We start from the raw sequence: 15,129 nt of genomic DNA, 5'->3' as shown, positions 1-15,129 counted from the left end.
ACAAGAAGGGACAGAGCAGACTCTACCTGCTCAGGAGACTGAGGTCATTTGGAGTGCAGGGGCCACTCCTGAGGACCTTTTTCGACACAGTGGTGGCATCAGCCATCTTCTATGGAGTGGTCTGCTGGGGCGGCAGCATCTCCACTGCAGACAGGAAGAAACTGGACAAACTGATCCGGAGGGCCGGCTCGGTCCAAGGGACTCCTCTAGACCCAGTGCGGGGAGGTGGTGGTGGGCATAAAAAATAAAAATAAAATAAAATAAAAGTCTTAGTTCAGCAAAACATTTAAACCCTAGACAAGTCAGTCCTTGTTTTTCTCATGCTTCCAGTCCAGTATCTCATATCGTCATGGCACCTGTAATTCAAAGGCAAATGCTCTCTTGAGTGCAGTTCTGTGCTTCAAACTGAGCATAGAAGTTATTTAGTGTGTCTGGAAGGGAGGCATCACTGTCACAAGCAGGTGGAGGTGATTTGTAGTTGGTGATGGCCTGGATGCCCTGACACATGCGCTGTGTGTCAGCAGTGCCTTGAAAATGATCGTGGATTTTCTTTGAGTAGGCATGCTTAGCCTCTTTGATGGCCCAGGAGAGCTTGGCTCTTGCTATTCTGAGGCTTGCTTTATCCCCTGACTTGAAGGCCTCATCATGGGTTCTCAGCAGCGTGCGCACCTCTGCAGTCATCCATGGTTTCTGGTTGGGGTGTCAATCATCAACACCCTTGCTGATGTAGCCAGTCACTGATTCTGTGTACTCCTCCAGGTCAATGGAGTCACCTGAAGTTGCTTCTCTGAACATCTCCCAGTTGGTGTGCTCAAAACAGTCCTGAAGAGCAAAGATTTGGCAAGCAAAGATTTGGTCTGATGAGCGGCCTGTACTGGAGTGAGTATCACAGAGATGTGGCCTGAGTAGCCATAGTGGGGGCTCAGCCTTGTACACACCAGGGATGTTTGTTTAAGCAAGATCTAGCAACATTCTATACATACTGTAACATACTGAGGGCTTTGATAGGGGGCAGCTAGGAGTGGTCTAGATAGTATGGATGTGAATGTCAAAGCATTTTGGTACCTTCTGCTAAAGTATTGCCAAAATCTCATCAATATTGATACTACAGCCAAATGAACTAGACATCAGTGCTTTTGGGAAGATTAAAAGCATCTCAGTTTTGCTAGCATTCAGTTTTAAAAAGTTCATTCCCATCCATGACTTCATGTTGTGAATACATTGTTCCTGTTAGAACAAAACCTTGTATATAACTGATAACTGTTATATTTTTTATCATAGCAATATAAATGTGGGTGAGAAAGCTTTTTCATTGACCTTGGAGTGAGGTCAATTTCACACAACCTTTCCAGCATGACACACACTTTGAAATAATCTTATCTTCTCAAAGTCTTGCAAGAGGCAGTTAGACATAAGATGAGTATGTAGTTTCAGCTTCTGTTTTAGGATGTGGCAACTGCTTATAGTCCTATTGAGGAAACATGATTTTGAAATCCAGTTCTAGATCAATGGTGTACAGTAGTGGACATCAGAACTGATAAAAAACAGTTATTTATTCAGTGAACATAATCCAAAACCCTGTAAAATCCAAAATATCTTCTGTTTTAGATTCTTCGGTCAACTCCTTCTTTCTGCTTTGCTTTGCCTTTTGTTGATGCCGCTTTACACTCTCTTGGAGTGCCCTCAAGAAGCTTCATGAAGAGCCATCTGAGATGACTTTTCAATAAGACTGAAGAACGTACATCACATGAACTACTGGTTGGAGGGCATTTCACAAAATTATATATCAATTTTTTGAAATGCTTGATATGGAATTAACTTCAAACACAAGCATCAACTTCTGTTTTTTTTTTTTTTATTGGTCTCTGAGACCAAAATCAAGCATTTAATCACAAACATCTAGACCAGAATGTCTTTGAGATCATGAAAAACACACATTCATGAAGATTGGTCACTATATTTAAGAAATAATTAATTTGTATTCCAACAAAACTAGCACTTATAGATTTATCCGCAACTTCCATCTGTTAGCATGTGGCACAATACCGGGCAGCCAAACAGAGCTCATTTACACACCTCAGTCTTTAAGGCACATGCATCTCAACTCACCGGTCCTGCCACTGTGATAAAAGCAATATTCATGAAAGTTAATTCTTTATGTCTCTCAGAAAAGACGTTATAAATGACACAGCTACTTAGCTTAAATAACACTAATCATGTGTATTTTTCATACATACCTAGAAAACATTCAATCACTGGGACAAAGTTATATCTACATTAAGATTAGATTAAAATGAAGTGACCCTTATTAGTCCCACAATGGGGAAATTTCACCTCCGCAGTCTAACCCATCCATGCAGTGAAACACCACATACAGAGCGATGGGCAGCTCCATCCACAGCGTCCACACTGTTAGAAATAAAGATACCATGCAGGTACATGATTAGTTCATCAAGGTACAAACAATGTAACTGTACCCTCAAAGGTGCAACAATGGTTTTAAGTCCAATTGTGTACCTTAAATAAGTTGTACCTATAAGTATCTATAAGTTGTAGATATTTGTGCCTTCTTATAAATTAATGTTTATAACACAGCAATAAAATAAAAGTCTGGAGGTGAGGCGGGGGTGTAGAGTCATTACAACTTAGAAAATATAATTTCAGTGGATTCTGGGTCAGTTATGTTCCCTGACTAATGGTGCTGAGATGTACCCCTGAGGGTACCACCATCGTGACAAAAAAGGGTACTGCCCCAGTGACAGTCTCATACCTTTTTTACTGAGAGTGCAGGGAGCAGTTGGGGTTAGGTGTCTTGCTTAAGGGCACCTCAGTCACGCACTGTCAGCTCAGGGGTTTGAACCAGAAAGGCTGGTTCCCCAAACTCCTGCCCAAAACTGCCCCAGTAGCAAGATTTAATTTATTGAATCAATGTTCTAATATAATGTTGCTTTTTAATCACTTTTGCATCCTGAATTAATCTTGAAACTGACAAAATTACCTCAATCATTTTTTCACCCTTTAGAAAATCCTTTTACGGCACTAAAACAATGTCAAGGACATCATGCTTTATCTACAGCAAAGATCATTTCTTACATCTAACTGAAAAAGTGTATTCCTTTTTCATCAAAATGATCAATAACAAAGGTTCCAACACTCGAAGAATACAACACGGATTGACACTCAGAATAATGATGAAGGGTTGTCAGAACTGTCCAGGCGGTGGTCTTCTCTGTGGTTCCTTATGAAAGTGAAAGCGTGACAGTAAACAAGCAAGATAGGACAAATATTGATGCCTTTAAACTGTGGTGTTGGTGAGGACTTTTGAGAGCCTCTCACTCAAAGCCCAGATAACCGAACTGGAGCTCTTATTTTTTGCACATACTTTGAGAATAACTACTGGAATATCGTTGAGAAAGACTGTTATGCTTGGAACAGGAAAATGAAGGTAAAAGAGAAGAATCAACAACGACGTGGATAGACACCATCGTAGGAATCATGGACAAGGCATTCAAAAACCTGAAGTCCCAAACAGAAGACAGGATATTCTGAAGAAACACTCACGACTTGATGGCATTTAAAGACAGCACAGTTCATTTATTTCATGTCAACATATTTTCAGTTTGCATATTAAACAGTTTGTACATAAAAATATTTTACATTGATGGGAAGAGGTGGAGGTAGGGAGTTGGGGGAAGTCCTGTCCTGTAGGCGGACCCTCAGAAGAGAGGGGTGTGTGTGAGATCTGTGTGTATTACAGCTATAGTTCTGCTCAGTAACAAGCATTTATTCAGACACAGGCAGTATCAGACAAGCAGGATGGTGCAGGTGGACCTGCTGTGGATCACTGCTGCTCTTCTGTCTTCACCACTGCTCACACTGTGTGACCCACTGTGAGTATATCACACACACTTTGACACTGTAAAAAGTAGAAGAAGTAAAAATAGCCATCAAAAAGACTGAATAACTAGAGCATATTATGGTTATTACAATTCAATATTACAATATTACAATATTACAGTTATTGTAACTGCTAATACTGTGTACTTGAGTACATAAAAAGGACAATGCTCATCTGGGCTCAGTTTATGTTGTATGTGCCAGAGAATAGGGCAACATGGGCTGGTAAGACCCCATCAGTGGTGTAACCAGATAATTTCTATTGAGCAGGATTGAAACTCTTTAATGTCTTCCAGGTTATCTGGACGCTAGAGGGAGCTTTGAGTGAGCTCAAAATGAATGGGTTCTTAAGGAGCTTTCAAGCAAAATTGGAGTTTATAATTATGTAATTACTTTTATACAGAATAGTCACTTTTAATATACAACAAAACAGAATTAATTACAATTAAAAAAACTTTATATTTGCCAGCAACGTTCTGTCTGCTCCGAACATGCTGAGGGTGGGCAGCCGAGAGAACGTTTTCGTGGAGGCTCAGGATTACGCTGGAAGTGCGCTAAATGTGAGGATCGTTGTGAGGAATCATCCACAGAAAAACAGAGAGCTGGCATCTGAATCGGTGGTCCTCAGCGCTGCAAACAACTACCAGGCACTTGTAGCCATAAAGGTCAGTGCTGTTTGACTGCAGGCCAAAAACTTTTTGCCAACAGACATTTTGCAGTGTGGAAATAAACAGATCCCAAACTGATCACTGAACTACTTTACAAACATCCACTCTTCCTTCCAGTGATGAGGTTCACATGAATTAATGAAGTAATCTCTGATAGACTTGTTTAGGTGGTTTCTGACACTTTATGACACACAGTCGTCTACAAATATATGTTTGATGGTAATCATCAAAGACTAGCATATATATATATATATATATATATATATATATATATATATATACACACAAACACTCACTGGCCACTTTTTAGGTACACCTTGCTAGTAAAAGGTTGGGTCCCTTTTGCTGTAGCCCATCTTCTTCAAGGTTTGACGTGTTGAGCATTCAGAGATGGTATTACTGCTGCCTTTCTATCATCTGGAACCAGTCTGCTCATTCTCCTCTGACCTCTCACATCAACAAGGCATTTTCCTCCACACAACTGACCGCTCACTGGATATTTCCTCTTTTTCGTACTGTTCACTGTAAACCCTAGAGATGGTTGTGTGTGAAAATCCCAGTAGATCAGCAGTTTCTGAAATACTCAGACCAGCCCGTCTGGCACCAACAACCACGCCATGTTCAAAGTCCCTTAAATCCCCTTTCTTCCCCGTTCTGATGCTCAGTCTGCACTTCAGCAAGTTGTCTTGACCACCTCTACACGCCTGAAGGCAGTGAGTTGTAGCCGTGTGATTGGCTGATTAGCCATTTGTTTTAACAGGCAACTGAACAGTACCTAATAAAGGGTACCTAATAAAGTGACCGGTGAGTGTGTGTGTGTATATATATAGATTATAATATAATTAGATTATATATGGTTATACAGTGTCAGTATCCACATATTCATGTCTATTAGAGACTACTTAACCACTGTGTGTGGCTACCCTGCTGAAAAAACCCATGGAAAACAGTAAGTGTTTCTGTTGGTTCCTAATGGTTTTACTATGTGTTTTGCTTTTTAATATGGTGACATAAAATAAAGGACCCCAGTGGTTTAACATGTGACAAATGGCTATTTCTAAATGCATCACATGGATTCCAAATGGGACCTGAAGATATTCTACAGAAAACTAGAAACCATTAAGCCATTTTCCATTAGGTTTTAATCCTGATGGTTTTTAATTGGCCCTTTTTCAGCAGGGTAGTCTGATGCCAACATATAAGCTATTCTTGTTAGCTATATTAGGCTTAGAGGTCCAATAAATAAATCACGGTGGCCTATTAAATATGTTTTGCAGTCCCACAAATGAGCAGGTCTTTTTTCTGTGGTTCAGATTCCTGAAAACAAGGATGTCTTCAGCGATGACCCCTTAGAGAAGCAGTATGTTTACCTGCAGGCCCGCTTTCCCTCTGCTGTGCTGGAGAAGGTGGTCATGGTCTCCTTCCAGTCAGGCTACATATTCATCCAGACAGACAAGAGCATCTACACACCCAGCAGTGCAGGTACAACACTGAACTCACCAATGAAATGGCGCCCCAGTGTGGCCAAACTCTAAAGTGCACCGATGCACATGAAATCAAATTGTGGCAATACTGAACATGATTTGTCATGGCCCGGTTCATCTTTTTGGGATGCCTAAGCTGGATTTTTTGGAGGGGGAACCTGCATCTTGTTGGCTGTTTTAAGAAAAGAAAAGGTTTAGGTATAATCCATCTGAATATTAGAATCCTACTACAATAAGATGATGGATCATCTTAAAATCCTGGCTGCACAATCTGATCCTGATATAATCGTTATAACAGAAACCTGGCTTAGACACTGTACCAATGATGAAGATATAGCTTTAAATCATTTTATCCTCCATAGTAAAGACAGAGTTTCAAGGGTAGGGGGAGTTGCTATTTATAACAGTGTAAATTTACAAGCTAATGTTTTATGTGCAGTATCCAAAGAAAAATGTTATGAGTTCTTAGCCCTCCAGGTTTCACTCGGAAAAAATAACTATTTTGTTTTAATTGGGATATACCGGCCTCCCTCTGCCCCACACTCTGCAGTCGAGGAATTAGCGGATCTTTTATCCAAATTTAGTGCTTCTGAATTGCTGGTCCTAGAAATCTCAGATGTTGATGGGGCACTAAACCACTTTAGTAAAACTTTGTGGTAAACAAACATGCCCCATTCAAAAAGTCAAGAATCAGAGACAGATCAAGTCCCTGGTTTACGTGTGAGGTTTCCTCATTGTTTAAGGCAAAAAATAAAGCCTGGTCAACTGCTAGACGCTCAGGGGAGAGAGACCATTGGCTTACCTTTAGACAGCTGAGAAATAAAATGTACTTCTGCTGTTAGAAAAGCTAAATCAGAATATTACTTTAGCTTAATCACCAGCACTAGAAACCCTCAAAACTTCTGGAAAATAGTAAATTCTCTAAAAAATAATTCCCCCCCTTTTCCAACAAGTGTTTTAGTTGACGATCAGCTGATTTCTGCCCAGAAGGAAATATGTCAAGCTTTTAACTCACATTTTGCTGCAGCTGGCCACATTTTTGATAAGGATAGCACAAACCCATTGAATAAAACTGATCTCAGCTCTACTGTTTCTAAAATGCATGGTCTCTTCTCACTCCAGCCCTTTTCTCCATACTTAGTTGCTAATGCCCTGGCTAAAATTAATCCACGAAAAGCCACTGGAGAAGATGGGCTGGACCCCTTTTTTATTGCATTTCGCAGCCCCGATTATTTTAGAATACATTTTATACATTTTTAATCTTTTAGTTTTATCTTGCAGAATTCCCAGGGTCTGGAAAACAGCTCATGTAATTCCTCTGCATAAAGGTGGTGAGACAACAGATCTGAATAAATATAGGCCAATCTCAAAACTGTTGTGTTTAGCAAAAATGTTAGAATCTCTAGTAAACCAGCAATTGAAATAATTTCTTCATGAAAATTCTGTTTTATCTAAATATCAGTCTGGTTTCAGAGAAGGTCACAGCACTATATCTGCCACGACACTGGTTTTAAACAATCTTTATTCAGACATAGACAAGAAGAAACATTGTGCAGCTGTTTTTATTGACTTAACAAAAGCTTTCGACACAGTTGATCACACTCTTCTTTTACGGAACTTGGAAAAGATTAGAAGGCTTTGATGCAACTGCGCTGGACTGGACCCAAAACTACCTCACTGACAGAAATCAATGCATGACATGGAATAATTATAAATCAGAGTTGGTATCTGTATCTAAATATGTACCACAAGGTTCAGTTTTGGGTCCAGTCTTATTTACTATCTACATAAATGATATTGCTACCTCTGCTTCAACCTCAGACTGCAAAATTCACCTTTATGCAGATGACACGATTTTATATTGCTCAGCTGATTCTATTCATGCTGCAACAAGAAAATTACAGAGCTCATTTAATGCTCTGCAGGTGGCGCTATATAAGCAGAAACTAGTTTTAAATGCCACGAAAACTAAGTTCATGCTGTTTTCCAGATCTTTTAATATTAAATATTACTACCCTGGCAGGATCCACTATTGAGAGAGTCACGGAATATAAATACCTTGGCATATGGCTGGACAATAAACTCAGTTTTAAACCACACATAAATAAACTAGTCAGTAAATGCCGACAGAAGCTGGGTTATTTTTATAGACATAAGTCCTGTTACCCCATGCATGCCAGAAAAAGACTAGTTGAAGCAACTTTACTATCAGTGCTGGACTATGGTGACGTTATCTATAAATATGCTCCCTCCAGCTCTCTCAAATTACTGGACCCAGTGCATCACTCTGCCCTGAGGGTCATCACTGGAGATCCGTACAGAACTCACCACTGTGAGCTGTATGCCAAAGTTGGGTGGCCCTCTTTAACGGTACGAAGGGAAACACACTGGTTCATTTTTATTTATAAGACACTCTCCGGTCATTTGCCACAATATATCACTTCATTGATGAATACAAATAACAGTAATTATCACACTCGCTCTAGTAACTGGATCAGCTGCCAGGTACCAAGAGTTTTTACTGAACTGGGAAAATCTGCTTTTAATGACAGCACCAGCTGGAATTCACTACAGGAAACACTAAAACTCAGCTCACTGGTGTCACTCAGTCATTTTAAACTTTTAATATCAAACCACCTTCAGACAGCCTGTACCTGTTTTACTTAATCATATTTATTTGTAACTTTTATTTTTGTGTTAGTTCTCCTTAGTTCTTTATCTCTTTTTATTTATTTATTTCCTCTCATTTTATTTTTAAGGTTTTTTTTATCATTAGGTTTTTTTAATTTGTGATATTGTACTATTACCTTACTAATTTCTTATCTAATTTTGATCTTAATTTCTTACCATTTAAATCTCAAGTTCTATTTTTATCTACTTTTATCTTTTATTCACTGTTATTTTAATTTTTTTCTTTTAATTTAAAATGATTAAATGTAGTTATTATTTTCTTTGTCATGTCAGTCCCTGTTTTTGTAAATGCTCGGTTACATTGAAAACGAGGGTTGCCCTCAATGTACTTCCGAGTCAAAATAAAGGTTGATTGATTGACTGATTGATTTCACATCATCTGTGTCCAAAGAAAAACAAGTATCTGCAAAATAGTAACTTCATGGGATAGGGCAAAAACCCTCTTACCTTTCGATGTAAATTAACGTGAAGAGATTTTAGAGCATATTTATTGGTCCAATCATCATGAAATATAAAGGACAGTGTTGAAATAACATAAATAAAATAATAATAAAACAAAAGTGGGGATACATGGTTTTCTTTGGACCACGACAGTGTGCTTAATAAAGTATCTGCACTGCTAGTGATTAAAACGTTAAGTTATTTACCATAAAATCACACTAGAAAATCTGCAACAGACTTTTTACAGTATTAACGTACACACCGATTACCATTCAGTCAAACTAGCTCATATTCTCAGCTAACCAGCAAATGAAATGACCCACTTTTTGTGAGTCAGTGCTGTCGTTATGTATGTTCAGCTGAAGGTGAGGTTTACCACATAACTTGATCCAAAGAGGTTTTTTTTATTTCTGAGTTGTCTTTGGAAAGGGCTCGAAAACTTAATCTTTAGCTTCAATCCCTCAGGCTGTCTTGGATAGACACATTATCACCACATCTGGAGTGTCACACTAAAAATGTGGCATGTTGGCTGAACAGGTAATGCTAAGCAGTGATTGGACAGCCAAGAAAATGAGGCAAGGATTGTGAGTCTATCAAAGAACAGGGCAGTTAAACATGCGAGAGTCATTAATGAAGAGTTTATCATCATTGTAGCGACGCTCATGCTTTGAATCTTTAGTCATCAAGGGGTAAAGGGGCAAGTGCTTCACCACCTGCAAGTTTACATCATTTTACAGTAATAACCCAGAGGTCACGGGGCCTTAAGCAGCCGCTTATGCCACTTATTTGGCAGAGGCGGTACTGTGCATTGTGCAACATGCAATCACCTTAATCAGATTCTATTCAGTCTCGGCTGGTGAAAATCAGAATTTGTCATATTATTAATTTGGGTTTTGATTTATTGCTTTTAACTTGATAAACAAAACCAGCCTGTATGTGTGTTTAAACCTTCGCCTACTCCATCCTCTCCAGTTAAATACAGGGTCTTCTCAGTGACTCCTGATCTGCAGCCGCTTGACCAGAGTGCAATCTCTGTTGAAATCATGGTAAGCACTCAATTTGCAACTCTAAACTCTGTAAAAATTTCACCAAGTCTCATAGAAGAACCACTTTTGGCTCCCAAATGAATCATTTTTGATAAAGGGTTAGAAATGTTTTAAAGTGTTAAATGACCTTGAATAATGTCATTGTATACTATTAATCCCTGCTTACAGTGTTTTTCAAGATGCTATAAGAAGTATTGGGGGTTTATTTTCTTTCATTTTTGTGAATAATTAAAGAAATAGTTAAATCAACTTTCCACAATATCCACCTTACACCAAACGTAGTTGATAAGCTAAGACATGTTTGGCATCTAAAGTTTACTTTTGTTTTGGCCTGGAGCTACAAGGCTCTTATTTCTAACAAGTAAAGTAAGGCTTGTACACCACCTGTCAATGCTGTTCAAACTGCATCCCAAATTCATCCCAGTCAATTTTGAAATTATTTAATAATTATTTAAATTACTGAAATGGACAATAGTTCACTGCATATCTAGAAAAAAGTAATTGCCTTCTTATGGCTGAATTTAGATACCAGTATGCCATCTGTCTGTCTGAGCTGCTTTAATTTCTTCCTTCGTTTCATTTGTACATGTCTTATTTTTATTTTGTATTTTCTACATGATTAGGTGTGCATTAAAAAAGAATGAGCTCAATCCTGAATCCTATCATTTACTGCCTTCATCACAACTGGCAGGTAAATGTGGATCAGACCCACATCTATAAGTTCAGTTATTTTGAGATAATAATGTAGTTACATCCACTTATAAAAATGAGGTGAGAAATAGACACTAAAATGGTCAAATCATGAAAGTTTGCTCTGACATTTTGTCTGGATGAAGTTCTGTTTAGACTAACAGTAACATCCTCCTGAGTTAGCCTTAGCTAAGTTAGCAATGACTAAGTTGAAAGGTGTAATTTTACCATCATACACCATTTACAAGACATTGCAACAAACATTGTGAAAGTGAAAACATTTAAAATCTCCATTCATTTTTTTTTCTTTCAAGGATCTGGGCCAACAAACTGGTGATGAACTTGAATGATCTTGTTAGTATCTAAGAAATACACATTGATGATGGGCACTTGGAGGTTGACCAGAGAAACACTGAAGAGCTTATTCTATAAAATAAAGTGCAACTTCACAACCCCTTTTCAAAATAAATAAATAAATAAATAAATAAAAATAAAATCAAAATAATAATAATAAAGTGAGATGCTGTGCAAAATGTAATATATATATATATATATATACAGTGCCCTCCATAATTATTGGCACCCCTGGTTAAGATGTGTCAAAAGCCTTAAAATAAATTCAGTTTTTATTGTGGAAACATACTGTCACACTGAAAATTGTAGAAAAATGTAACCTTTAACTCAAGTAGAGTTTTAGGGGGAAAATAAAATCCCTGACTAAGAAATAATTTTTCTTCATAAAATCACCTGTTCCACAATTATTGGCACCCCTAACAATTCTTAGGAAATAAATGTAATTAAAGAATTTCTGTCACTTCTACAGTAGTTTACGAAGTTAATCAAAGTATGTAGGAACATTTAATTAGCAATTCACAACTTCCTGTTTCCCTGGGGTATAATTATGACGTGACACAGAGGCCATTTCTCTTCAACATGGGAAAGACAAAGGAACATAGCATTCAAGTAAGGCAGATGTGTGTTGACCTTCACAGGTCAGGCAATGGCTACAAGAAAATAGCCACTCACCTACACCTGTCCGTATCTACTGTCAGAGGAATTATTAAGAAGTTTAAAACAACTGGAACAGTGGTAAACAAGTCTGGACGAGGACGCAAGTTTATTTTGCCACCACGCACAGTGAGGAGGATGATAAGAGAAATAAAAAGTTCTCCAAAGCTCACTGTTACGGAACTGCAACAAATGGTAGCATCTTGGGGTCACGAAGTCTCCAAAACAACCATCAGACGCTATCTACACGCCAACAAGCTGTTTGGGAGGCATGCACGGAAAAAACCTTTTCTCACTCACAATCATAAACGTAAACGTTTGGAGTTTGCTAAGCAGTACTGGGACTTCAACTGGGACCGTGTGCTTTGGTCAGATGAAACAAAGATAGAGCTTTTTGGCAACAAATGCTGTAAGTGGGTCTGGCGTAACACAAGAGCTGAGTATGCAGAAAAGCACCTCATGCCCACTGTGAAATACGGGGGAGGATCAGTGATGCTGTGGGCCTGCTTTTCTTCCAAAGGCCCAGGGAACCTTGTTAGGGTGCATGGCATCATGAATGCTTTGAAATACCAGGACATTTTAAAACAAAATCTGGTGGCTTCTGCCCGAAAGCTGAAGATGGGTCGTCACTGGGTCTTTCAGCAAGATAATGACCCTAAACATATGGCAAGATCTACACAGAAATGGTTGACCACACACAGAATCAAGCTCCTCCCATGGCCATCTCAGTCCCCAGACCTTAACCCCATTGAAAACCTGTGGGGTGAGCTGAAGAGGAGAGTGCAGAGGAGAGGACCCAGGTCGCTGGATGATTTAGAGAGATTGTGCAAAGAGGAATGGTCGAAGATACCTCTTTCTGTGTTCTCCCATCTTGTGAAACATTATAGGAGAAGATTAGGTGCTGTTTTGTTGGCAAAGGGGGGTTGTACAAAGTATTAACATCAGGGGTGCTAATAATTGTGGCACACATTATTTGATGTTAAACAATTATTTCTTAATGTGGGATTTTTTTTCCTACTGAATAAATGCACTTGAGATAAAGGTTGGATTTTGCTCTTTTTTCCATCGTGGTCCTATATTATTTAAAAAAACCCTCAATTTATTAGAAGCTAAAGAACACATCTTAACCAGGGGTGCCAATAATTATGGAGGGCACTGTATATATTTAATTGTTTTTAGAAAAATTAATGCCCTTTTTGAATTTAATGCATTTGGGACAGGGGCATAATTACCACAGCATTTGGGAACTGAAGAGACACTGCTGTAGTTATGAAAGTGAAATGTTTTCCTGTTCTTGCTTGATGTAGGATTTCAGCTGCTTAACATTAAGGGTCTCCTTTATCATATTTTTTGTTTCATAAAAGATATTTTCAATGGGTGACAAGTCTGAACTGCAGGTAGGCCAGTTTAGCACCAGGACTCTTTTACTACAGAGCCATGCTGCTGTAATTCATGCAGAATGTGGTTTGGCATTGTCTTGCTGAAATAAGAAAAGCCTTCCCTGAAAAAGATGTCATCAGGATGGCAGCATATCTTGCCAAATCCTGTATATGTCACTCAGCATTAGTGGTGCCTTCAAAGATGTGCCAGTCATGCCATGTACACTAATGCACCCCTATACCATCAGGGATTCCGGCTTTTGAACTGTGTGCTGATAGAAAGCCAGATGGTCTTTAGCTCTAAGGACACAGCATCCATAATTTCCAAAAAGAATTTCACATTTCATTTGTTAGACCCCAGGACACTTTTTCACTTCACCTCAGTTCATCTTAAATGAGGTTAGGCCCAGAGAAGGTAGCGGTGTTTCCGGATCCTTTGCATGGTGGAGTTTTTAATTGCATTTGTAGATGCAGCAACAAACTGTGTTCACAGACAGTGTTTTTCAGAAGTGTTTCTGAGCCCCTGCTGTGATTTTCACTACAGAATCATGTCTGTTTTAATGCAGTGCCACCTGAGGGCCAAAAGATCATTGCTAGCCAATACTGGTTTGTCTTTTCCATACAAAGATTTCTCTGGATTCTCTGGATCTTTGACCAATATTATGCACCATAGATGATGAACTCCATGTTCTTTGCTATTTTACATTCAGAAATATTATTCTTGAATTGTTGCACTATTTGCCCAATAAGGTGGGGGGGGTCCATTCTTAGATGCATTGCAATGTGGGCATGGACAATTCTGAATCCATTCACAAATGTTAAAAATAGATTTAATACATTGTAATTGATAATGTAATGTTGAACGAATGCAAAAGGTGGAACTGGGAAGTGCAGAACTACAGTGCCTGGACAGTCTGTGACACAACATTACAAAAACACAAATGGATGAGTGAGAAATCTGGCTGGTACCCTCTGTATTAAAAGCCAGGTTAGGTCAAGAGTCGACAACCCAAATGTTATTAAGAGACATTTTGTCCTTTCAACAAAAATCACGCCACCTTGGGAGCCCAAGGGAGCCAATGTCCAATATGTCTCAATATGGGATAATGTCCTGGTGTAGGCTAAAAACTATAAAAGAAAATGCAGACTTACTTTGCTCTGCTTTAAGCTTTAGTCACTTTTCTCCCATCTCTGGCAGGAAACTTTTCCTCAAAAGTAGAATAGTTTCTTGTAAAATTTCTCTCAACTCTCTCTTGACTGTTTTACAATGCTGAAGTCGCTTCTCATTCACAAGCTTCTTGTTCAAATGGGAAAATTTGAAGCTTTTTAGTGTTTGATAGTTTCTAATTACAGATTTAACTTACCAGAAAACCAACTGCAGTGCTTATGAATGCAAATATGTCCATTCATCTCCAAATGTTTGTCTTATATCTTTCTCTTTGCCTTTTCATTAGCTACTAGCTAGGCGAGACTGTCTGCTTTGCAATGTGTCCAGCAGTCTGTATGCCAACCTTCAGGGTTATAGTTGCTAAATTAGCAGACTTTAAGACCATCTATTATTAAAACGTTTTTTAGAATGATCAGCAGAGCTTTATTTGACTGCAAAGAAGGATTATTTTATTTTTACTCAAAAAACTAATCCAATCTGTAATCCAAAAGTTTAGTTAGAGTCTTGGTAGTAATCTGTCGCTGGATTCCAAGCAGGAATTTATGGCTCCCTGGTGTAACTTTTGGGACAAAAGGTTGATAACCTCCCACAGTGTCCATGCTTGGTCCCAGGGTAACTTCCTTTTAAGCTGTCAAACTTCTTAGACAAATTAATGCT

At 38.6% G+C, this 15,129-nt stretch overlaps 1 protein-coding gene across 1 annotated transcript in view; it reads left to right on the top strand.

Moving 5' to 3' along the window:
* The first annotated feature begins 3,608 nt into the window (after nt 1–3,608).
* LOC108411291 (complement C3-like) overlaps nt 3,609–15,129 on the top strand; it is a 57,788-nt gene continuing 46,267 nt past the window's right edge. The window contains exons 1-4 of the mRNA XM_037543229.1: nt 3,609–3,890; nt 4,367–4,562; nt 5,879–6,047; nt 10,154–10,227. Of these exons, the coding sequence (XP_037399126.1) occupies nt 3,817–3,890; nt 4,367–4,562; nt 5,879–6,047; nt 10,154–10,227 (513 nt within the window). The 5' untranslated portion in view covers nt 3,609–3,816. The remainder of the gene's footprint in view (nt 3,891–4,366; nt 4,563–5,878; nt 6,048–10,153; nt 10,228–15,129) is intronic.

Source organism: Pygocentrus nattereri, chromosome 12, assembly GCF_015220715.1.
Source record: "Pygocentrus nattereri isolate fPygNat1 chromosome 12, fPygNat1.pri, whole genome shotgun sequence".
NCBI lineage: Eukaryota > Metazoa > Chordata > Actinopteri > Characiformes > Serrasalmidae > Pygocentrus > Pygocentrus nattereri.
The sequence above is the reverse complement of the archived record's forward strand: the minus strand, read 5'-3'. Positions and strand labels throughout refer to the sequence as shown.